This window comes from Lagopus leucura, unplaced genomic scaffold, assembly GCF_019238085.1.
Source record: "Lagopus leucura isolate 7727_CA_CO unplaced genomic scaffold, USGS_WTPT01 Super-Scaffold_100024, whole genome shotgun sequence".
NCBI lineage: Eukaryota > Metazoa > Chordata > Aves > Galliformes > Phasianidae > Lagopus > Lagopus leucura.
The window spans coordinates 118,109-140,023 of NW_024962276.1; the positions used below are offsets into that span (position 1 = coordinate 118,109).

At 54.3% G+C, this 21,915-nt stretch overlaps 2 protein-coding genes across 7 annotated transcripts in view; both read right to left on the reverse strand.

The window, feature by feature from the left end:
- STX1A (syntaxin 1A) overlaps positions 1-6,666 on the reverse strand; it is a 48,736-nt gene extending 42,070 nt beyond the window's left edge. For both annotated transcript variants that reach the window (XM_042879461.1, XM_042879462.1), the window contains exon 1: positions 6,581-6,666. In XM_042879461.1, the coding sequence (XP_042735395.1) occupies positions 6,581-6,610 (30 nt within the window). In that variant the 5' untranslated portion in view covers positions 6,611-6,666. The remainder of the gene's footprint in view (positions 1-6,580) is intronic.
- A 2,813-nt stretch (positions 6,667-9,479) lies between these two features.
- On the reverse strand, positions 9,480-21,723 carry MKS1 (MKS transition zone complex subunit 1). Of its 5 annotated transcripts, none has more exons than XR_006180600.1 (18): positions 21,632-21,723; positions 21,382-21,559; positions 20,976-21,131; positions 19,897-19,994; positions 19,572-19,700; positions 19,173-19,277; positions 18,669-18,777; positions 17,816-17,872; positions 16,987-17,029; positions 16,416-16,478; positions 15,612-15,682; positions 14,787-14,856; positions 13,419-13,526; positions 12,805-12,938; positions 11,824-11,906; positions 11,644-11,741; positions 10,883-11,162; positions 9,480-9,889 (listed from the first exon to the last, which is right to left on the reverse strand). XR_006180600.1 is itself a non-coding variant. In XM_042879809.1 (18 exons), exons 1-17 carry the CDS (start codon positions 21,709-21,711, stop codon positions 10,996-10,998), a joined length of 1,749 nt encoding a protein of 582 aa, XP_042735743.1. In that variant the 5' UTR covers positions 21,712-21,723; the 3' UTR covers positions 10,243-10,882; positions 10,969-10,995. The 5 variants fall into 5 exon arrangements, 2 of the variants coding, with proteins under 2 accessions (XP_042735743.1, XP_042735742.1); XR_006180601.1 differs by having other exon boundaries at positions 9,480-9,892; XR_006180599.1 differs by having other exon boundaries at positions 9,480-10,168.
- Positions 21,724-21,915: the final 192 nt, after the last annotated feature.

The following is a 21,915-nucleotide window of genomic DNA, read 5'->3' on the forward strand; positions in this document are numbered from 1 at the left end:
CCCCAGGGCCGAAGCAGCTTCCCTCACACCGCTGCCAAAGCAGACACGAATCTGAGCAAACTTCCCCATGGAAACCTAAGCATCGACCCAAGGGACAGCATGTGGGGTTCTCACCAGGAGCTGCTGCACAAGATGTCCCGGTGCGGCCACCCCAAGTTCCCAAAGAGGTGGCCAGACACCTGTGAAGCTCTGGTCTAGATCCAAGTGAGGTCAGCTTGTCACCCCAACAGCCCCAGCACCACGCAGGAAGCAGCTGGCACAGGAGACAGAGCTGCACCACAAGGCACAGCAGGGCTGGGGAGGATGCCCAGCACCCCGTGCTTCCCAGCTCCCAGCATTTGGTAACAGGCACACTGCTAATACATTCATAAGTGAGCAGATTACATCCCTCTGCTTCAGCCAAGCCTCATTTCTGAAAGACAGCAGTGAAGCACAAACCCCAATGAAAAGGCTGCAAGCCTGCTGCTCCACACTGAAAACCAAGAGGCCCCAGGCAGGGAGAGCTGTGACATGATGGTAACGAGGTCTCTATTATCTCTGCAGCAGCCACATGCAAGCTCATCCCCTGCTCTGTGCCGTGTGCGCTGCGGATCGATTTGACCGCATCCGGATGCATCTGAGGAGCCAGCAGCGGAACCTCACAAGGGCACGGCGCGCTCAGCAGCCCAGGGGATGGCACAAACCCCTGCCAGCTGCCCAGCCCTGCAAGACAACCCTTGCTAGGCAAGGCCTGTAGCGGGCAGCACGCAGCCGGAGCCCGCAGCCACCCCATGTCAGCACGGCCGCAGGACCAGCAGCACGTGCCACCCCGCGTCACCAAGGGAGGAAACGCAAGCTTCACGGAAGCACAGAAGGTCAGAAAAAGGCCACAACAGCTGCTACCCCCTTTAAAAGACCATTAAATTAACATTTCCCTCAGAAGTGCAGGCTGCTGCTCTCCATCATCCCTTCCGTGGTGAACCTGTTCTCACTGAACGGACACCTCTGCAGTACAGTCTGCTGAGCTGCACACACATGTCCAAACACCACTTGGCTCTTCCTGCCTCCAGCCCAGGAGCCCCCAGAATCCCTCAGCAGCCACAGAGCTCCTGCCATCCTTCACTGGCTGTGCAGCTCCAGCTCCTTGCCTTGCACGTCGCTGTGAAGATGGATGAGGTCAGAATAATTCAGTGATGAACTGCAAGAAAAATCTCCACTCAGCCATCTTAAAAGCCTACCAGCACCAACGCACAGACACCAGGCCACATCCCAGCCTGGCTGCACACAGCTCTGCCATGCTCAGGAGCACAAGGGCAGGTCACCGAAGCTCTGCTTCATATGAACATGGTTCTGAGTTCCCCTGCCACCGACCAACCACCTCCTCCTGGGGGGCTCTGCTGACCCTTTGTGCCTTACAGCCACAGCCCGAGTGAGCTTCAGGAGTCCAGAGGGAGAAGTGCTGCCAGGAGCAATTCAGGAGGTGCTGCCAAAGCTGAGGATGGTTTCCAGAGAGTGTCACTCAAGACCACGGCTCGTGCTATCAAATGGGCTCCAAAATTTTTGCAACTACATATATACAGTACAGCTAGGAAGCATAATAAATGGAGTATTGCACAGCCCTAGATATTTTACAGCACATAGACCATCATTTATTTATCACAGAAAGGCTCAGGTTGGAGCGGACCCTAAAGACCATCCAGCCCCATCCCTGCATGGGCTGGGTGTCCCCAGCTCGGGCTGCCCAGGGCCCATCATGGCCTGGGGCACCTCCAGGGATGGGGCACCCACAGCTCTGGGCAGCAGCGCAGCGCCTCACTGCCCTCTGAGTGAAGAATTTCCCCTCACGTCTGATTGATTGTTGAAAATTGTTGAGCCTCAGGTGGTTCCCATGGCCTGCTGTCCATGTCCATCTGGATGCCGTCCCTTCCTTCTGCTGCATCCGCTGCACCACTCGGCTCGGTGTCTGAGGGTGCACTGAATCCCATCATCCACGTCCCTGATAACGCTGTTGAAGAGTACGGGTCCCACAGAGCAGCCTGTGGGACAGCACTCATCCCTGCCTCCACCTGGTGCAGTCATTGACCACAGCCCTCCAGCTGTGACCTTCCAACCAATTCCTTACCCACCAAACATCCCGCCCCTCAGACCCGGATCTCTCCAACTTGGAGATAAGGATGTGGTGGAGCACCACAGAATCACAGAATGGCCAGGGTTGGAAGGGACCTCAAGGATCATGAATCTCCAACCCCCCTGCCACATGCAGGGCCACCAACCTCCACGTTTAATGCTAAGCCAGGCTGCCCAGCGCCCCATCAACCTGGCCTTGAACACCTCCAAGGACACCACGTCAAAGGCTTTGCACAAGTCCAGGTAGGTGACATCGGCCGCCCTCCCTTTGCCCACCAAGGCCATTACTCCATCACTGAAGGCCACCAGGAGGGCCAGCCGTGCTCTGCCCTTGCTGAGGCTGTGCCAGCTGCCTGCGGTCACCTCGTCTCCCCTCTGCCTTAAGGTCTCCTTAAGGTCTTGCCAGGCACAGAGCTGAGACTCACAGGCCTGCAGTTCCCCATATGGGAATACGGCAGCAATGTTTCCCTTTTTCCAGTCCTCAGGAACTTCAGCCTGACAGTCACGATATTTCAAATGTGATGGAGAGCAGCTTGGCACCCACACCAGGCAGCTCCCACAGGACCCTTCTGTTGTGTCCAATTCCAGCGTTATTGCAACCAGCTTGCATTTTGGACCAGCAACGTTCAATGAATAAAAGTTGAAGGCAAAACCAACTATCACTCCCGCATGAGTCATCATGTGTTTCCAATTTCCAACACCAGCAGCACAACGGAGAACAAGATTTCCAAGAGTTTTGTCCTTAGGTGTTTATTTTCATCACTGCAGAATTATGTTACCAACCTCTGGCATGAAGCCCGACAGCTCTGTCAGAGCTCTGGCCAACTCCTAAGAGCCCTTCTGGAAGGAGATACGCTCCATCCCACCTGGCTGCTGAAGTGCATCCATGATACCACAAAGCCTTCAAGGATTCCTCAATGACACACTATGGGTACAAACAGCTCAGAGCAGGGGCTCAGCATGGCATGAAGGTGCTCTCCGTCCCTCTGTGCAGGCAGGGCTCAGGCAGGGCTGCAGCTCAGAGCAGCTCTGCCCCACATGCCTCCACCAAGGGACCCTCCCTGCTCATCCTCCCTCAAACACACTCCTGCAGGCATTCAGGCCAGGCTGGATGTGGCTCTGGGCAGCCTGGGCTGGTGGTTGGCGACCTGCACACAGCAGGGGGTTGGAACAAGATGGTCATTGTGGTCCTTCTCAACCCAGGCCATTCTATGATTCTATGAACCCAGATTTACTCTGAGAAATTGAAAGCTTCCCCCCCCCCCTTTCTCCCACAACTCACTTCTCTGGGAAAGACATGAAAATCAATGCAGCTTGCAACACCCACATCCCTCCCATCAGACTTTGCTGGCTATAAACACAGTGATGAAATTTCTTGGGTGCTCTCATCTAGATTGTAAAGGAAACAGCACCCTCCACAAGAGACATCAGCCCTCCCAGAAGGCAGAGCTGAAATGTCTCCTGGCAAAATGAACATTTGTTTTGTGCATCGCATGCTGCACGTCTGACAGGTCCCACTGGAAGATCTGAAAGCAATGGAAGACAAAAGGAAGGCTTAATGCTAAAGAATTTGTAACAGACATTGCAGCAGAAGCGCTGTAGGATGGGAAACTGCCAGTGCCAGGATGGGAGCAAAATGCAGACCAGGAGGTTCCCCACACCATCAGGGGGCTGTGTGGGCAGAGGAACCTGAGAGGTTTGGAGTCTCCTCTGTTGAGGTGGTCAAAAGCTGCCTGCACGTGTGCTTGGGCACCCACTGTGGGTGTCCCTGCATGGGCCACCCAACATTGAGAAGTGGGCCCCCATTAACCATGTGAGGTTTGACAAGGCCAAGTGCACGGTACTGCCCTGGGGCAGGGGCAATGGCAGGTATGTGTTCAGAAGGGGGGAAGAACTCCTTGAGGGCAGCCCTGCAGAAAGGACTTGGGGTTCTAGAGCAGGGAAAGCTGACCTGAGCCAGCAGCGTGCAGCCCGGAAAGCCGCCAGCAGCCTGGGCTGCATCGGCAGAGGGGTGGCAGCAGGCTGGGAGGGGACTGTCCCCCTCTGCTCTGCCCTCGTGAGGCCCCACCTGGAGTCCTGCGTCCAGGCCCGGGGCCCCCAGCACGAGAAAGACGTGGGGCTGTTGGAGCGGGTCCAGAGGAGGGCACGAGGTGCTCAGAGGGCTGGGGCACCTCTGCTGTGGAGCCGGGCCGAGGAGCTGGGGGTGTTCTGACTGGAGAAGAGAGGAGAGCTCACTGCAGCCTTCCAGCACCTAACAGGGCATACAGGACAGCTGAGTAGTTACATGACAAGAGATTTCATATTAAAAGAGGAGAGATTTAGGTTAGATGTGAGGAAGAAATTCTTCACTGAGGGCAGTGAGGTGCTGCATTGCTGCCCAGAGCTGTGGGTGCCCCATCCCTGGAGGTACCCCAGGCCATGGATGGGCTCTGGGCAGCCTGAGCTGGGGGTACCCAGCCCATGGTGGGGGGGCTGGTAGGGGGGGTTGTTGGGCAGTGAAGCCCCTTCCAACCCAACCATACTGTGACTCCATGACGCACAGATCTCCACCAACCTCAGCCACTCTGCGAGCTCTGCTCCACCTTGAACAGCTGCCCTCCCCACAGCAGCTCTGCAGTCCTTCCATCCCTCCTGCTCCAGAGATGGCTCTCGCCATGTTTCTGTACCAACGCTCTCCTTGGCCCAATGCCTGGGCTGTTATTTACAGCACACGGCTTTGTTTCTCTTTCCTGAGCCACACCGCTCCGTTTGCTGTCTGCTCTCCGTGGCTTTGCTCTGACGCTGACTCCATGGCTGTCTGTGCCCACTGCAGCTGCTGGGGCCGGCGCTGGCGCTTCCCTCCTCCTTTTTGTTAGCACACATAATTTTCTGGAAGTAGCAATTTATCACAGTGCTTAGCTTAATGAGCCTTACTGTACGTATTCTGCCCGTAGTGATCATTTTGCATATTTCCTGAGCAATCTTGTTAGCAGGGAGATACACGGCAAAACAAACATTTGTACAGCTTCCGAGCAGCTCGCACAAAGGCAAAGACGCTCACAATTGAAGCAAGGGCCAGGCTGAGCCTCCACCGCACACCAGGGGACACGGCGTGCTGCAGCCCCCCAGCACAGCAGCTCAGCGGGGACGCAGCGTGGCCACGCAGTGATACCTCGCTGAGCAGCATGCTGCCTGCAGAGCACAGCTGTTCCCCCACTGCCCCCCCACCATCTTGCTCCCATACAACAGTCCTGGTGCCCACGCAGGCAGCAGGAGCAGGGCTGAACAACTAACACCACCCTTCAGGTTGGAGAGGACAGCATGAAAGCACGGCACGTCGCCAGGACAGTTATAAAACGAAAGGAATCCTGCAGTGAAAAGAGTAAATCGATCTATTGCCCGGGTTAACGGTGCCTTCTGCATACCAAGAGTTGGCGCCGTGGACCACAAAGATGCTCACATGGAGAACAGGGGCACAGGGCTCTGTTACAAAAAACAACTTTGGTCAACTTCACCGCTGTGCCCGGAGGAGAGCATGTCTGCAGCGTTCCCCGCAGCACAGCCCAGCAGGGACAGGCGCTGAGCCCGCTTCGCGGGAGGCACAGCCCGACAGCCCATCGGGGTGGGCCTTTCCCAGCCCCACTGGAAGCCAACAATCAACAGTCACCGAAGACCTACAGACACCAGTACCGCTGGTGGCCGCACGAAGTGCTGCCTGCAACCCTGCAGCCGCGCGTTTCTGACCGCACGCAGCGCAGCGTACAGCCGCCCAAAGGGGCACGGAGCAGCCGGGCTCCTCCATCCCACCCCACCCCACCTCATCTCATCCAGGCTCCCCCATCCCACCCCATCCCCGCGCACCGTAACCTGCGCTATACAGGAACAGCTGAACCGCCGTCCCCGATACCGTGTGGCGGCACAGCAGCGGCCCCGCACCGCCCCTGCGGGCACGCAGTGCTGCCACGGAGCGGGGATCTCCCGCAGGAGAGGGGCGAAATCTCTTCTGAGATTCTTATTTCGCTTTTTTTTTTTTTTCCCCCTCATGCCCAACACGTAGAGGAACCGAGAGATGCTCAAACGCCCCACGCACCGCCAGCGCCGCTCCGGGCAGACGTAGGCGCGGGCCCCGCCGGGAGGACAGCCGCACGCATCGGCTCTGTCGTTACCGACCAGCCATTTCCCAGCGGGGACGCACACCCGCACGGGGACCCGCACGGGGACCCGCACGGGGACCCGCACGGGGACCCGCACGGGGACCCGCACGGGGACCCGCACGGCTCCGCGCTGCGGGGCTGCAGCGCGACATCAGCGGAGCGAGGAGAACAGAAATGCAAAATGGGCGCGGGGGCCGCGGAAAGACCCGACCCGACCCCGCACCGCCGCCGTGGCCGCGGAGACCGGCGGGGACCGGCGCCGACCGAGGGACGAACGCGGCGATGAGCAGCCCCCCATCTCCTCATCCGGGAGCGCCCCGCATCCCCCGCCCCGCACTCACGGCGCGCAGCTCCCCGGTGCGGTCCTTCATCGTTCCCCGCTCCGAACGGCCGCGCGGGGGGAGTGCGGGCGCGGCACATGCGCGCAGAACGGCGGAGCGGCGCGGAACGGCCCCGCGGACCTCTGGGAGCGGCGGGGGGGTCACGTGGTGGGGGCGGCACGCGGGGGGGCGCGGGGCGGTGCGGGAGGAGAATCCGCCCCCGGTGCCGCCGCCCTCGCAGCGCTGCCCGTAACGCGGCTGCGGAGTCACCGCCGTCCCCCCTCCCTTCCCCCGCGGTGATCTTTTGTCTTCTCCCAGCCGCGGCGCTCGGCGCGGCCCCGCACGGGGGGCCCCGTTCCCGGGAGCGTTTCTGTTCGCTCCGACATCTCCGCGTCTCTCCTGCGCTGAGCGCTCCCCGTGAGCGCTGCAGATGAGTGGCACGTCCCCGCCCGCCGTGCTGGCCGCGCTGCGCCGGGCGCACCCGCCGGTACCCCGCGTCCCTCCCGGCGGGGCTGTGCTCCATCCTTCCGCTCTCAGATCCTCACGTCAGTATCTCCCCCCTTCTCGGGGCCCAGACCCGCAGAACCCATCGTTGCACAGAGCTGTTCCCCCGACCTTCCTCAGAACGGGACCGCCGCCCTCCGAGGCGCAGCGGCCGCATGTCGAGGAACGGAGCGTACGGGGAGGGCAGCGCCCGGCACCCACCGTGCCGAGAGACGGGCGGCGTGCTGCCGCCCTCCGCCCGTGGCACCGCGGGGCGGCCGAGCACCGTGAGCAACGTAGGGGAGGGCGTGTGGGGGGAAAAAGCGACGCTGAGAGCTGCAAGGGATGAGAAAAGCTCCTGGGCGTCCAGGAGGGTGTCTGTGTGATGTGAGCAAAAGGGCAGAGCTGTGCCCCTTGCCAACAAAACATCTGGAAGGCACGATCTGTGGTCTCCATCTTCGTTTCAAGACCAGTTGAACAAACGGCTCTCGGGCCAATGTTGGGGTGATCTTAACTGAGCCGACGCGCGGGAGTACATCTGGATGCCTCCCCGGGGTCAGGACACACGGTGGGAAACGCACCTTCTCACGATCCTCGTTCCCGTAGCTCAGCAAGAACCCACCCGGAACACCCAAACAGGAATTCCTCTTACACTGCAGAACCTCACAACCATTTTGAAAGTCAGTTTTTTGTTTTTTTTTTTTCAACATTTAAGACGTTGTGAATTAATCACAGTCTGTGACTGCGTCAGCCCCGTCTGCTTTAGCACGGGGCTGCGCCAGGTGGGAGGGCTCAAAGACCCGCGTAATTCCGATGCAGAAGGAGTCCACAGCCATTTATTTTTTGGCCGATCCGATGCAGCGCGCCGTCTCTCCGGTCAGCTGCGCTCTGACGCGCGCTGAAGCGTTGGGTTCGGCTTCCCAGAACGCAGGCGGTGCCTCGAAGAGACAACGAGCATCACCGGCGGCGGGGGGCGGCAGGCAGAGCCGGCGCTGTTCGCCCCGGCGCGGAGCCGACAGCCACCGCGCGGCCGCGACCGGGGCTCTCCGTCCCCACGCACCGCACTGACCCACTCCGGACCCCCATCTCCGCGCCCCTCCCCGCCCGGAGCCGCAGCACCGCAGAGCCCGCAGCGCCATCCGCCGCACAAAACGCGGGGCCGGGGGTACGCGGGAGCTCCGCTGGCGCGGCGCAGTTTGAGGTTATCGCACCCCGCGTCTTCCTCTGTTGAGTAAAACCCACTGCCGGGATCTGACGGCGGTGCGAAGCCGTCCCCCCGTACACCAAATGACTCATTTCCAGTTTTTTCCTTTTCTGTTCCGTTCGCGCCGGGATCTCCGGAGGCTGCCGCTTCGCATCCTGCGAGCCCTGCCGACTGCCCGCAGCCTTTTCTTTCGCCGAGGCGACGTCTCTGCCCTCGCCTTTTGTTTGCGACGTCTATTTACGGAGCGGCCCGCGGGGCTCCGAGCGCCTTCAGCCCCGCACGGACCGCAGCGCATCAGCAGGAGCGCCGCAGGACGCAGCCTCCCACGGAGGCCCGCGGGGCAGCCGCAGCTCCGCCGACACCGCGGCCGATACCGCAGCCCCGGCCACTCTGCAGCAGCAGCAGCAGGCGATGCTCGGAAAGCAGCTCCGTGCTGCAGGACCGGGGGCCGCTCCCCTGCCTCCGCCCCCAGCTCGCAGCACCCCGGCTCCCCCAGCTGCCCCCAGGCAGTTACCCCCGGTAACCCGTCCCCGCCAAAGCTCCCTCCCCTCCCGTTGCTTTCAAGTCCTCACGGCCACAGAGATGCCCCCCCCGTGCAGAACCCAGGGCCGCTCCTCCTCAGGGAACATCGGTGGCCCCCCATGCTGTCTGTCCCCATCTGCCACTGTGATCTGTGGTACCCGGCAGACACGCGACCCCGTTCCCCCGGCCGGGTGTCTGTGTGAGCCCTGAACGCAGCCCTGCACCAGCTGCCCGTTCTGATTAGAAGATGGGTGACATCTTCCTATGTGTGCCCACAGTTGGAAATGCTGTAATTTCATCTGCAAAAGGGGAAATTCAAAGAGCACTCGCTGAAGGCTTTCCCTAAAACATCCTTAGGAGCAGCAGCACTTCACTGTGCCCGGCTGAGGCTGTGAGCAGCGGGGTGGGAATCACCCATGTCCTGCTTTGAAAGAATGCCTCTTTGGTTATTGCTGGTTTTTATGTTCAAATTTTGCTCTCACGTTTCTGTAAGATCAGGGTTTTAACTATCAAAACTTGCATTACTGCGTGCACTTCACTGCAGCTGCATAACCTTACTGTTCAGCACAGCAGCAACACGCGCTGTCAGAGGGCTCTGTCCTCTGCACTCCATGCCACCCCAACAAAATGGACATTCTCAGACCTGCTGATTCAGACCCCATGCAGTGCTTCAGAGAGATGTGATTCAGCTGCCAGTGATAAGCACACGGAAATAGTCCAACAGAAATTAATTATTGTTTGTGCACTGGCAATAAACATACAGGGCTACAACACGAGCCATGAAACCCAGGTAGAAGGCTGAGCAGACTGAGCAGCTCTGTGCCATGAGCACCCCTCATCCCAGGCACAGCGTGGGTCAGTCCCTTTGGATTGTACTGCATCCCCAGGGATCACAGAAGGCTCAGTTCTGCTGCTCCAGAGCTCTGCATCCCCAGGGATCACAGAAGGCTCAGTTCTGCTGCTCCAGAGCTCAGCATTCATATCCATCATGCCTTATCTGCCACATCACATCGCCCAGCACGACTGGAGAGCTGACTCATTCACGAGACATCACCCAGTGCCGGGCCAAGAACACTGCTGTGCTAACAGGCCGTGCTTCCTCATCCAGGCTGGCAGCTCTTCTGCTGAAAAGGAGGGGTAGCAGGTGAGGTAGGCAAGCAAAGTCCTCTTTTGTGACAGCATCCATGGTCAAGTTCACCCCTCGACCCCAAGCCCATGTGCTGCACCTCCTCCTTGACAGCCATCCCCTGCTAGGGAGGAACATGGGGAACAAGAGGAGGAAACCAGTTCCTATTTGTGTCCTGCCTGTGAATTCTGGCTTTTCAGATGTACTCAGCCCTGCGTGAGCTCAGCCTGAGATTTTTCTTCCTATCACTGTTGGTCTGCAGGTAATCTCACTCCTGTGAACACGAGCCAGGAACAAAAACAGGGGAATAAAAAAGGTTGAGAAAAGAAGAAGAAAATGGGTAAAAACTGGGTAAACATTGCAGTGTATTGCAGAGCTGGAGCAATGAGCCACAGCTCAGATGAAGAGCTTAACAGTTCAAAGTTCAGCTGCTGTGCAAACGTTACAATCCGTTCTCATCTGCAAAACATCCAACCCAGCTCTTCTACGAACTAAAAAGAATATCTGTTTTCAGTTGTATTCCCAAAGTCCTTCTGCTCATCTTTGCAGATAGAAGAGCCAGAAATTCCACAGACACAAAGAAATACAGAACGTAACCCTTTCCTCCAGTCTGGACTCCGTCACACGTAACTTCTTTGCTTTGGTTTCCATGTGATGAGGGCCCTCTCTTTCTCAAGGAATGAACCAGTCTTAAATCACAGGTGGTCAGATTTTACTGAAATCTGACCTAGAGCTACAGATGCTCTATCATTAACTACTCATTTAATTAAATCTCAAACAACATTCGTATGACCTTCAACATCACTCTCTTCTTTAAGAAGTAAATCTATCAAGTCAAGTAGATTTGAAATTCTTCTGATCATTTACAATTCAGTATTCAAAAAGCTCACAGGTCTCATGTAAGTATTTCAGTCTGCTCAGCAGAAACATGAACAACTGGCTCTATCATTAGGGCCTGGTAACAAAATGCCTCGAAACAACAGCATACCTGTGGAAACACAACAACTCTCAGAACAGATGGGCTACAGACTGCTGCCCACGTCCAGAGAGCTGCAAAGGAAGGGCTGCAAAGACCTTCAGGGCAGGGCGCTGGGAGGTCCGTCAGAGAGGTGTGGGCTGCCCAGCCGTGGAGCAGAGGCTGTCAGTTTGTCTGTCTGTCAGTCTGGGTTCCTGTGGCCGCTGCATGCTGGAGGCAGAGGTGCTGATGAGGTCCTGGGGGAGGCTCTCACGGGCCTCCTGCATCCGACGCCGAGCCCGCTGGAAAGCCTCTGCAGCACAGCAAATGACAGCAAGTCAGAATGCATCAGACAGCCATAGGGAAGTGGAAGGACAACTCTGCCCAGTGCACAGCAGCTATCGGGAATCTCGCTAAGTCTCGCTAAGTACCACCTGCCTGCTGCTGCTCTCTTAACTTCCAAGCGCTGTCTCTGCTGTGTGCATAATGGACCAGGGATCGACCCCGTGCACCGCAGCCACAAGCTGTGTTCGGTGCCAGACCAGGCAGCCCAGCCCAGGCTTTGCCCTCTTGGAGTGAGTATCCCTCCTGCCTGCTCAGGGCTGACACCTCCTCAAATTTCCAGCGATGTCAGATCAGACCACTAAACTTTGGCTTTAACTCAGAGAGAGCTCGCAGTGGGGGATAATTCCACTGCCAGCAATGGAATCTCCTGAAATATCCTGACCACCCCGTAAAAAAGGAGGTAAAGAGAGCCAAAGGCCCTCCACAAAAAGGAAGACTGAAGGCCCTACCCAAAACATTGTAGACAGAGCTCTGCTGGCTGAAGCCTCCAAGCCGGTCCAGAACACTCTGCATGCGATGCCTCAAGGCACTGGATTCCAGAAAGGCTCTGCACAAAAGTACAGCTCGAGGTCAGGGCTGCAAGAACACAGCACACGAGACAGAGCTTCTGCTCATGGTGCTGCACTCACTTGGACTGCTGCAGGCAGTAAAGCCGGAACGTGACATTCCCTGTTGTCTCTGTGCGAAAACCAAAGCGGCTCAGATGCTTTCCCTGCAGAAACAGAACAAGTTCGAGTACCTGCAGCCTGTAACCTATTACAGCAGGCTGACCCCGCAGAAATAAGTGTGCCCCACCAGGACAAGCACTCCTGCAGACACAGAATCACTCCTTGCCCTGCTTCAAACAGAAACTGACGTCAGAGAAACAGGCAGACAGTTTCAGGCTGTGCTGAGGGCAGAACCCCTGGGAAGGTGACAGTGCAGTGCTGGGGGAAGGGCTCAACCTTGAGCACTGTGTTTGGCTTGGGTGCCACAACAGGAGAAAGACATCAACCTATTAAAGAGATTCCAAAGGAGGACAACAAAGATGGTGAGGAGTCTTCCCTAAGAGGCTTGTTGGGCACGGAACATGCTGCTGAAGTTGGAGCTGCTGGAGATGGGAGCACATAAACAGGAAGGGAGACGGCTGTTTGTGAGGGTGGATGGTGATAGGAAAAGGGAGAATGGTCTTAAACTGAGACAGGGGAGGTTTACGTTGGATATTAGGGGGAAGTCTTTCACCCAGAGGGTGGTGAGGCACTGGCACAGGCTGCCCAAGGAGGCTGTGGATGCCCCATCCCTGCAGGCATTCAAGGCCAGGCTGGATTTGGCTCTGGGCAGCCTGGGCTGCTGGTTGGCGACCTGCACACAGCAGGGGGTTGGAACTGGATGAGCGCTGTGCTCCTTTTGAACCCAGGCCATTCTGTGATTCTGTTATTCTATGATTCTATGAGTTGGAGAAGTGTCTGGACACAGGACATGCACTTCAGCTGTGTGTTGTCCTGTGTAGAGCCCAGAGCTGGACTTAATCCTTTGGACCCCTTCCAACATGGGATAATCTATGATTCTATGATTCCAAGAGCATAATCCACCATTTCCCAGCAAGAGCAACATCCCATACCTAAGCCTACCTTGAAGGCTGTTGGTATCCTGGCGTAGGTCATGTCTTCCAGCTCAGGAGACCCACCAATGAAAAATCTCCTCATCTCAGCAACTGCACCCAGCTCTACAGGGCGCCAGGTAGGGATGGTGAGCATGTGGAGACCTGAGACAAAAGAACGGGACAATTTAGCAGTACTGACCAACAATCATGGAGGACATCATGGTGTATGGATACCTGCTGATGAATGCCTACTGATTCCCAGGGCTTTCCAATGAGCAAGCCCCAGCCAGCACTGCAACTATCCCCTTCACTACGTGATGATGTCAGACTAGTTGTGAGCCTGGGATTTCACGTGGGACAGGAGGGGCTACTGCTATTGTGAAGATGGACATGCAGAGCTTTATCACACACAGTTCTCCAACAGAACCACTGGCAGAGCAAGTACAGCAGAACACAGTGCTTCTCAACATGGCAGAAGGTGCAGGACACATCACAGCATTCCCTGCTGCTTCGCAGACGGCAAGCTGTTCACTTCAAAATGCAAAGCCTCCCAGAACTCGGTGCAGCTGTTCCTGAGAGCCACTGAACTCCCATTTCCCTACACACTTAACATGCTGCCCCAAAGACGCCTGCTTTTTTTACCTGGAGATGCTGGCAGCACCAAAGAACCATATCCTTCAACACGATACCTCTGCCAGAAATCCAGGGACAGAACCTCAAAGTAGAGAACGGGCCACTGAGGGAGACAGTCTGCAAGGAAAGGGTGCAGATTACAATTTTTGAATGGTGAAGAGGGAGACTATCAGAGAGACAAAACATTCCTGAACGCTTAAACTCCATCACCAAGGAGTCCTTTCTCTACTTCCCCCAAAATGACAAACCTAGATGGATCCATGATTATTTTTTCATGTAAAAGATGAACCCTCAGACTTGAGGATGAAAACACATTGCTAAAATGCTAAAAAATTGGGAAAAAATCTTTGTTTTGTTGCATCTCCGAGAATCATCAAACTGATTTCTCAGTTGTCTTTGGGCAGTTATGACAATATTCACAAACAACTGATGAAAAAACGAGGAGCCTTTTTATTTCTGATCTTTCTCATCACTGCTGGGGACTATTAACTTGGACTATTAACTGGGATTGTCTTACAGGCCTCCAAGCGTTTATTTTCTCCACGGTGAAACAAACCCATCATATTTATTCTAGGCAGGAAGTTTGTTAGTGTTGGTTTGATGCATACGTTAGATTCTAGTGGCAAGACATTCTGCAAAGCTGCCCAGAGCGACTGCAAACCAAAGAGCAGCAGGGCTGGTGAGGACTGAGCAGCAGCAGCAATGCAGCGAAGCAGTAGGAAAAGGAAGCAGAGGAGCCCTGCTGAAAATAGAGCAGGAAATTTCCAAGTGACAAGGACTGTACAAAGATTATACAGGTCACTGAGTGTATCTACAAACATCAGACTCAGCACAGAGCTTTAGCTATGTACAAAAATGTGCCTGTTTCCTCCACTGCAGAAAGCCACCCCTGTGTGCAGTACGACAGAACGGCAGTGCAGACCAACACACCAGGCATTCTGAGACACACAGACTAAGATCCACGTCGTTCTGCACACAGATGGAGCTGACTGTAAGCTGGAAGCAAAGCAGTGTCAATGAATACATGGAAACAGAATGCAGGGCTTAAAATGGCATGTGTGCAGAGGCTGTGTGGTGATGGGGAGCATGTCATTGAATGAACATTTCCCTGAAGTGGTCACAACACCACCAAAGTTCAGGAAGAATTTGGACAACGCTTTTAGAACGATGGTTTGACTTCCGTGTGATCCTGTGTGGAGTCAGAGGTTGGAGCTGGTGATCCTTATGGGCCCCTTCCAACCAGCAATGTTCTATGACTCCCCAATTCCCTTGTTTACTCCTGTCCTTTCTCCTTGGCAAGGGAGCAGCAACATATTGAGTGGCACGATGCAATCAAGAGAAGTCAGTTTCATATCACAGAAAAACAAGGAGACACGCCTTCTGATTCGTCCTCTTGGGTAAAAAACATCTCCAAAGTGAAGGGGTAGCAGAAGTACGCCACGTTATCCTGGGGAAGGAACAGCACAGAGGTCAGATTCCTTGTCAAGAGAGTTCATCACTGGTACTGCAGGGGCACAGACTGCAGGGAGAAAAAGATAAAAGGCAGAAGTAATAACGTCCAAAGGACCTGCATGCACTCTCACTGCCATGTTAATAGAACAGGCTGCTAAAAAGAACGGAAAAGGAGTAACACACTTCAAAAGACAATTCAGCTATTTGCATAGCTACTACACACCACCTCGGTCTTTACAGAACACCTCAAACAATATTCCTACTGAAGAACTGCATGACAATGAATATTATAGCATCCAAATTAGAGCACATAAACAACACCAGAAAGTTGATAGCATTCAAAAGTGGCTGCATTCGAGAGCAGAGCTGGAGCAACTGAACTACCCAGACAGGAGGAGGGAAACATTCTGAGAAATCAGCTCAGAGACTCTGTGCACTCCATTCCCAGGCAAGCCAGAACAATGCTTCATTAACTCTGAGCATTAAAGCTCACAAAAATCAAAGATCCAAAAACAATCAGACAGCAGGAAGAAAAAAGTGAGAAACTGCTTTTACAGAAACTGCTCTGAATTTTAATTTGAACACAGCAACACCGTGTAAGATGTCAAGTACCACCAGAATGAGGCAGATTCCTCATATGCTCTGCTCTTGGAAGGAGCTGTCGTGAGGATAAATCCATAGCTCGTTACACGTTTCACCTCAGAGAATGTCTGTTCCAACTCTGCTCTGCAGGTTTTAAAGTGTCCTTACCCAGCCCACTGTCTTGGTGGCACAGGTCTGAGTCACTCCTGACAGCTGCTGAAATGCGGGGCTTGACCAGTCTAGGAGGAGAGAACATGAGCACAGTGGTGAATGCTCTGGGTGGAGGAAGGACTCGTGTACCAGAGCTGCCTGAAGGACAAGGCCAGACCCAGATGTTCACCACACTGAATTTCCCTACGTGTATTCTGCTCCATCTTGCTCCAGGCAATGACTGCTCCCAGATCACCCTGGAACTGACAACACCAACTCCACCTCACCATGAGACTACCACCTTATCTAAAGGTACCTATCAGCACAGGCAGTATCAAACATCAGGGCATAACCGGAGGGAAGCCAGGGCCATTGCTTCAGGGGGGTTAAAAAGAAAGCAAGATGTACACGTTAGTGCTGGGAAGGTGACCAGCCAAAAGAGCACCAAACGTGAACACACAGTGGTGGGCACTGAAATCAGATAAGGCCATTGCTGAGACAAAGAAAAAGGATGGCTCTCCTCTACAGCACCAGGAATGAACCTGCAGTAATTTGTCAGACAGCATCATCACTGGCTGAAAAGCCCATGGATCAAACCCAGCCCAATTTGGAAGGGACACAGAGGGAAGATGCTGATGTTCCCCAGCATGTCTGTGTCCTTCAAACCACTGAGTTCTGCACTTCAGTTCTGAAGATCTCTGATTAGATCCCAGCCCCTACATTAACTTTTATCAACTTTTAGCAAAGCTGATCTGATGGATAAGCCAAAGCATGCTTCACTCCTTACATCGTTGTGATATGGCTAGAACCACGAATACTCACATTTAGGCAGCTCCAGAAAGAAATGAACATAAAGGTTGTCATACTCATAGCCTTGAGCTGAAACTGAGAAAAGAAAATGAATTTCAGCCACTCACTTCCATATAAACTCCTCCAGAATTCACTGAAGACATCTGAGAGAGGCAGCCCAAAGCACTGGGGAAAAAGTTACTGCTGGAAGCTGGGAAAGGCCAGGGTCCTTAAAGTAACACATGTGGCCCTCAGAGATTATTCTTTCTCAAGTCTAGCCCTTCCCCATAAAACTGACAAGACTAGGGAGGTTACATACTTAACTGCTCTCTTTTTAATCATGTCTATTAATTGCCCAAACCGCTGCCCTTTATTCACGTCTGTATGTCTGCACAGCACAGCTGCAGCATTTGTAACCCCTAACCTGCAACTGCCACACAACAGATTTGTCTGCAAGAGCAGGGGAAAAGAGGGAAACAGCAAAGGTTTCTAGGGAAACACCTACTGTGGTCCAGGACACGAACCAGAAATCTCTGGACCCTTCACAGCTTCAGCTGCCCAGCAGGCAGATTTGCCCCCAGTTACAGCTCACAGTGAGACTCACCTACTTCTCCGTTCACAAAAAGCCGCAGTGTGCCAGGAAGTGTCTGTAAGAACAAGCAGGTGAAGGAGAGAAAGGGCTCAGGGACCACTGGTGGAACTTCACACAGTCCTTGCAAGGTCTCGCGTGGATACTTCACAAATACTTGTACTTGAGTGCTTCAGCTCGCTTGTCAGGGAGGAGTCATCACTTCTCATGTTGTCCTGACATCCCTCCCAGAAGTGACAGCTCTTCCCAGACAGAGGCTCCCCCCAAAGACTAAATTCCCATTCTGCAGGAGTTCACTGCTCTGTAAATCAGTTTTTGACAGACTTCAAGATGGATGTAAAATGTAGTGAGAAGTCAACTGCAGGAACCACGAAATCACAGTCCTGCTTCTTCTGCAGTGTTACACAAGTGTTGCCACTTTGGCAAGCAAGACTTTTTTGCTAAAAAAGATTGCAGTCCAGATAACTTAGTGAGCAGGAAACTGCATCAGTTTGAGGGATGGGGAGAGCTGTTTATATGAACAAATTGATACACAGATGCATATGACATCCAAGAATTTAACAGCAACCTCTACCCCAAATACATAAACCATCTTTACAGTCTAAGGTCTTCAGCAATGCATGCAGTGCTCAGTATGCTGCAAGCCTGATGGATGCATGTGACCTCTGCAGGCCCCAATATCCCTTGAAATCAGTACCTTTCTGCCCAATTTTCAGCAGGAGGCCACAAAGTAAAAGCTGCCTGTGCACCTCAGGAACAAGGACATCCTTGAGACTGGGGTACAACCGGCAGCCACACTGACCAGGAGAGCACCACATCCCTGCTGAGCACTGCTGGGACTCACCATCTCAAATTCTGAGCCTACCAGGCTGCTGAGGTACTCCCTGTGCCGACTGTACAGCTGAAAACACAGAACAGGATAAGAAAAAGGGTATTTTGGGTTATATGTTATTACTTAGTGCAAAAAATCGTAACTTAAAAGCTAGTTAAACTGTTCATGGACTTTTCTAACAGGTTTTTTGTTGTTACAGCAGATATAGAGACATAAGAATCAAACAAAATAAAACATGCTAACTGCATAACATGAAACCAGCTTCAGAAAAGACCTCACCAAGCCAAATCCACCACAAAAAGAAGCTACAATCAGCAAATTTCAAAAAACACAATGGGAGATCAGTGCAGGTAAATTAGGATTCCCTTGCTGACCACAAAAACAACAGGTAAGCTTACAAATTTAACACTAAAACACAAGGCACAAAGTGAGATCCAAACAGCTGAAGCCATTATAGATAACAAGAGATCATTTGATGAGTACACAGCAGCAAGAGGAAGATGAAGGAAAGGGTTTGCCCACCACTCCAAAGGAAAGGAAAACCTTAGGCAGGGCACTCTAGAAAGGCGTGAGTTTGGGTGGTTTCTTGCGTCAACTCTGACTACATCCATCAGCTGCAGCCAGTGGCCAACACAACCAAGAGCCGCGGCAAACGGACACAGCCATCTGCCCAGAGTAAGAAACAGAGCAGCGACAGAACTCTGGAGTTCTGAAATCACTGGGCACGGTGAAACTCACCGCCAGCAACATTCATTCTGCCACTCTTTGGTGTCTGCAGCACTAACAATTACGCGCTATGTGAGAGGCTGAGATCCCTCTGTCAAATCTGGACTGGTTAATGTCGTCAGTGCAGAGCAGTTCTTACATCTCTGAGCACACGCTGCTCACGCTCCTCCTCCTCCTGCTGCACCTGCACAGAAGCATTCTCAATGGTGTATTTCCACAACTCACGCTTCTGTCCGCCCAGCTCAATCCTGCAGAACCCAAACCACACAGAGAAAAACTGCATTACACAAGAAACAGCCCGAGCACCAACATCAGCTGTGCCTCCTGAGGCAGCAATCCCTCCAGCAAGGCCTGTGTGGCAGCACAAGGGCACTAACGGCCCTCTCCTCACTGCTAAGTGCCTGCCAGCATCAGTGACTCAAAAAGAGACTCCGTTTTGTGCGGTGCACACACAGCCTGCACCCCCAGGGCCCGGCTCCAGAGCCCAACACATCACATGCACAGTGACACCAGAATGAAACAGCCTTAGACAGCCTTAGGAACAAATCTCAATAATATGCTTCAATTTAAGCGCTGAGCCACCCTGCTGATCAAGAGACAGCAGTTTCAGCCCCATGAGCAGCACCAGCCCTGCCCCACTCACCAGTAGGCTCCTCTGCTGCCAGTAAAGTCAGGCTTCACTGTGATCACCCCATTGCCATCCACCTTGATTGTACAAAGAACGTGTTCGTATTCCCTCTGACCAAGCCTAATGGAAGACATCAAGAAGCACAAAGGAAGTCTCAATAGAGCACACGCTTACTTGCTCTGGAACAGCAGAGCTGTGAAGGGACACGGGGGCACAGAAAGGCACAAATACACCCATACTTCCCTACATTAGTTTAAAAAACCTTTTGGAGGGACACATTCAGTACCCCCCAGTGAGGTAAACACCAGAGAGAAAAGGCAGCTGGAGTTGCACTTGGAATTCCCTCAACTAAAGAGAGAAGTGGGAGATGAGTTTGCTTCTGGGAAATTAGGATCACTTCAGGATTTTACTTACTTCCCATAAGGTCCCAAGTCCCCCATGATGTACATAGTCTGAACAGGAGTGTTAATCACATGATTGTTCTTTATAAATTCTTCTGAGGGCTCCCAGGTGATGATCTTTGACTTGAGAGAACTCGCTTCCCTGTCAGTAACAGAAGAGCACAACTCTGGCTCAGCAGAGCTCAGGCCAGCAGCCTGGCACAGCCCCCCCAGTGAGGAGTCAAACTGCCAGATTCTGAATCCAGCACAGCTCAAGGCAACTGCTGCACAGAACAGGCTGCCCTGCAGCAGGACACAGGGAAACCTGCTTCAAGTTCTGAGCCTGAGCATGAACTCACAGTGGCTTACGGTCCTGTCTTCTCCTCCTCACATTGGCCATCCTCTCTGCCAGATATGATGGCATCTCACAGTCTGAGTCAGTTACCTTCTGGCAGTGCTGGAAGAGAGAAACAGAATACAACTAGCTTAATTACAACAGGACTTTTCTCTCAAATGCAACTCTTCCCCTGGAAGTCAGAATAAGTATTTATACATGCAAGTGTAAGGAAAAGCTGCTTAAAGACTGCAGATTTCCTTCACTGCTCTTGTGGCAAAGCACAGCTGAGCTCCACCCAGCAGGTTACCTATAACTGTCATCTTCCCCTCACTATTTTACCAACCAGTCCTTGTAGCACGAAAATCTGTTAACTTTGTTGGTATGTGCATATATATATATAGTAGTTTACATTTTATGTTTATAAGTGGAATTTTACTAGATTCAAACAGCATGTAAACTAAAAGACGCTTGCTGATCACAAGGACCAGAAAGACAGCCCAACCCATGGGATAAAGACCTTGCTGCTCTGCCACTTCAATGAACAAAGCAGACTTGCAGACAGCTAAGATCCTAGAATCCCAGCCCCTCTGACATGTCCTTGACAGCCTGTGGTGTCCAATGTCTGGCATCACAACTAAGAGGCTGACTCCAAGAGTCACTGCAGTGATAAATCGAAAGCTGCTTTGTTAGGTTTTACTCAGCAATATTATGAATTAGAGATGAGATAACCACATGTAACTACCTATGTGAAAGTGCAGAAAACCTGTAAGCAAGTCTGCTCAGGGTTCCAACTGAATCTGGTGCCCTGTGACTACAATCAGTGTCCAGAATTCTCACTTCGGTCAGCGATGTGCCAGCTGAGAATTTCTGTAACAACACAACTCTGCAGAGCCAAGTGCCTCCACGCTGTCCCTGCCCACCGCTCTGAAGTGTGAAGACCTCATCCTGTCTGGGACACCGAGCAAAGCTGCCCTGCAGAAGCAGTACGTTCTCCTGCTCTCGGGATACCTGGCACACTGTGCCACGGCCACAAAACAAGAAACATCCCCCTGCGGTGAGCCTGGTGCTGCTGTGTGGACTCTGCAGAGCTACCAGCCGTACCTCCTCCAGGTTGGTGAATCGGTCGTGATCGGTGTAGGTGAAGATGCGGCGGTTCTTCCGACCTCCGGCCTTCTCCAGCTTCAGGATCTCTTCGTGGTACTGCCGGTCCAGGGGAGTCTGGCAGGCGGATTCATTCTGGTACAGATCCACCTCAAACTGAAAGCATCACAGGGGAGTCAATTCCAGCCATTTCTTCGAGACGGGCAGAGCCCAGAGGTTCACGGAGCCCAGCACAGGCTCTGTCCGCACACATGGGGCGTCGGTCACACAGACACTCGGGGGCCGGGCGCGGTTTTGGAAACTCGATCAGAGAAAAGCAGCGAGGGGACGGGAAGCGGCCCGAGGGGCCGCACAGCCCGGGAAGGGCGGCCGCGGGGAGCCGGCACGGCCCGCAACGGGCACCCACCTGGCTGAAGAGCTTCTGCTGCCAGCCCACCTCGGCCCGCTCCTCCTCGGCCGGGGGCCTCCCGGCAGCTCCGTGCGCGGTGCGGGCGCGCAGCTCCGGCAGCTCGGGGCCGCCGCTCGGGGACGGCGCGGCCTGAGGCGGGAAGGGCCCGGCGGCCGTCACCCGTTGGATGCCGACCCTGCGGGAAGGAGGGAGGGATCGTGAGACGGAGCGCGGCCCGGAGCCGGAGCCGGGCGGGCCGAGCGCTCACCGCAGCCGCAGGTTGCGCACGGGGTCCCGGGAGCGGTACAGCCCGCCGCCCACCTCCGCGCTCCACAGCGGCTCCGCCATTCCGTCGCCTGGGACGCGGGGCGGCGGCAGCGCCCTCTGGCGGCCGCGGGGAGCCGAGCATTGCGGGCGGTGCGAGATTGCGGACACTGCGGGCGCTGCGGGCATTGCGGGTATTGCGGGCATTGCGGGCATTGCAGGCACTGCGGGCGCTGCGGGCATTGCAGGCACGACGGACATTACGGGCATTGCGGAGAATGCGGACCG

Excerpts from the sequence above, each read along its gene's own strand:
- MKS1 (XM_042879809.1), bottom strand. The coding sequence starts at position 21,711 with ATGGCGGAGCCGCTGTGGAGCGCGGAGGTGGGCGGCGGGCTGTACCGC. Across the intron at positions 21,132-21,381 it reads AGCAGAAGCTCTTCAGCCAG|TTTGAGGTGGATCTGTACCA; the intron begins GTGGGTGCCCGT and ends TGATGCTTTCAG. Across the intron at positions 16,479-16,986 it reads TTTTGTGAACGGAGAAGTAG|TTTCAGCTCAAGGCTATGAG; the intron begins GTGAGTCTCACT and ends TTCTTTTCTCAG.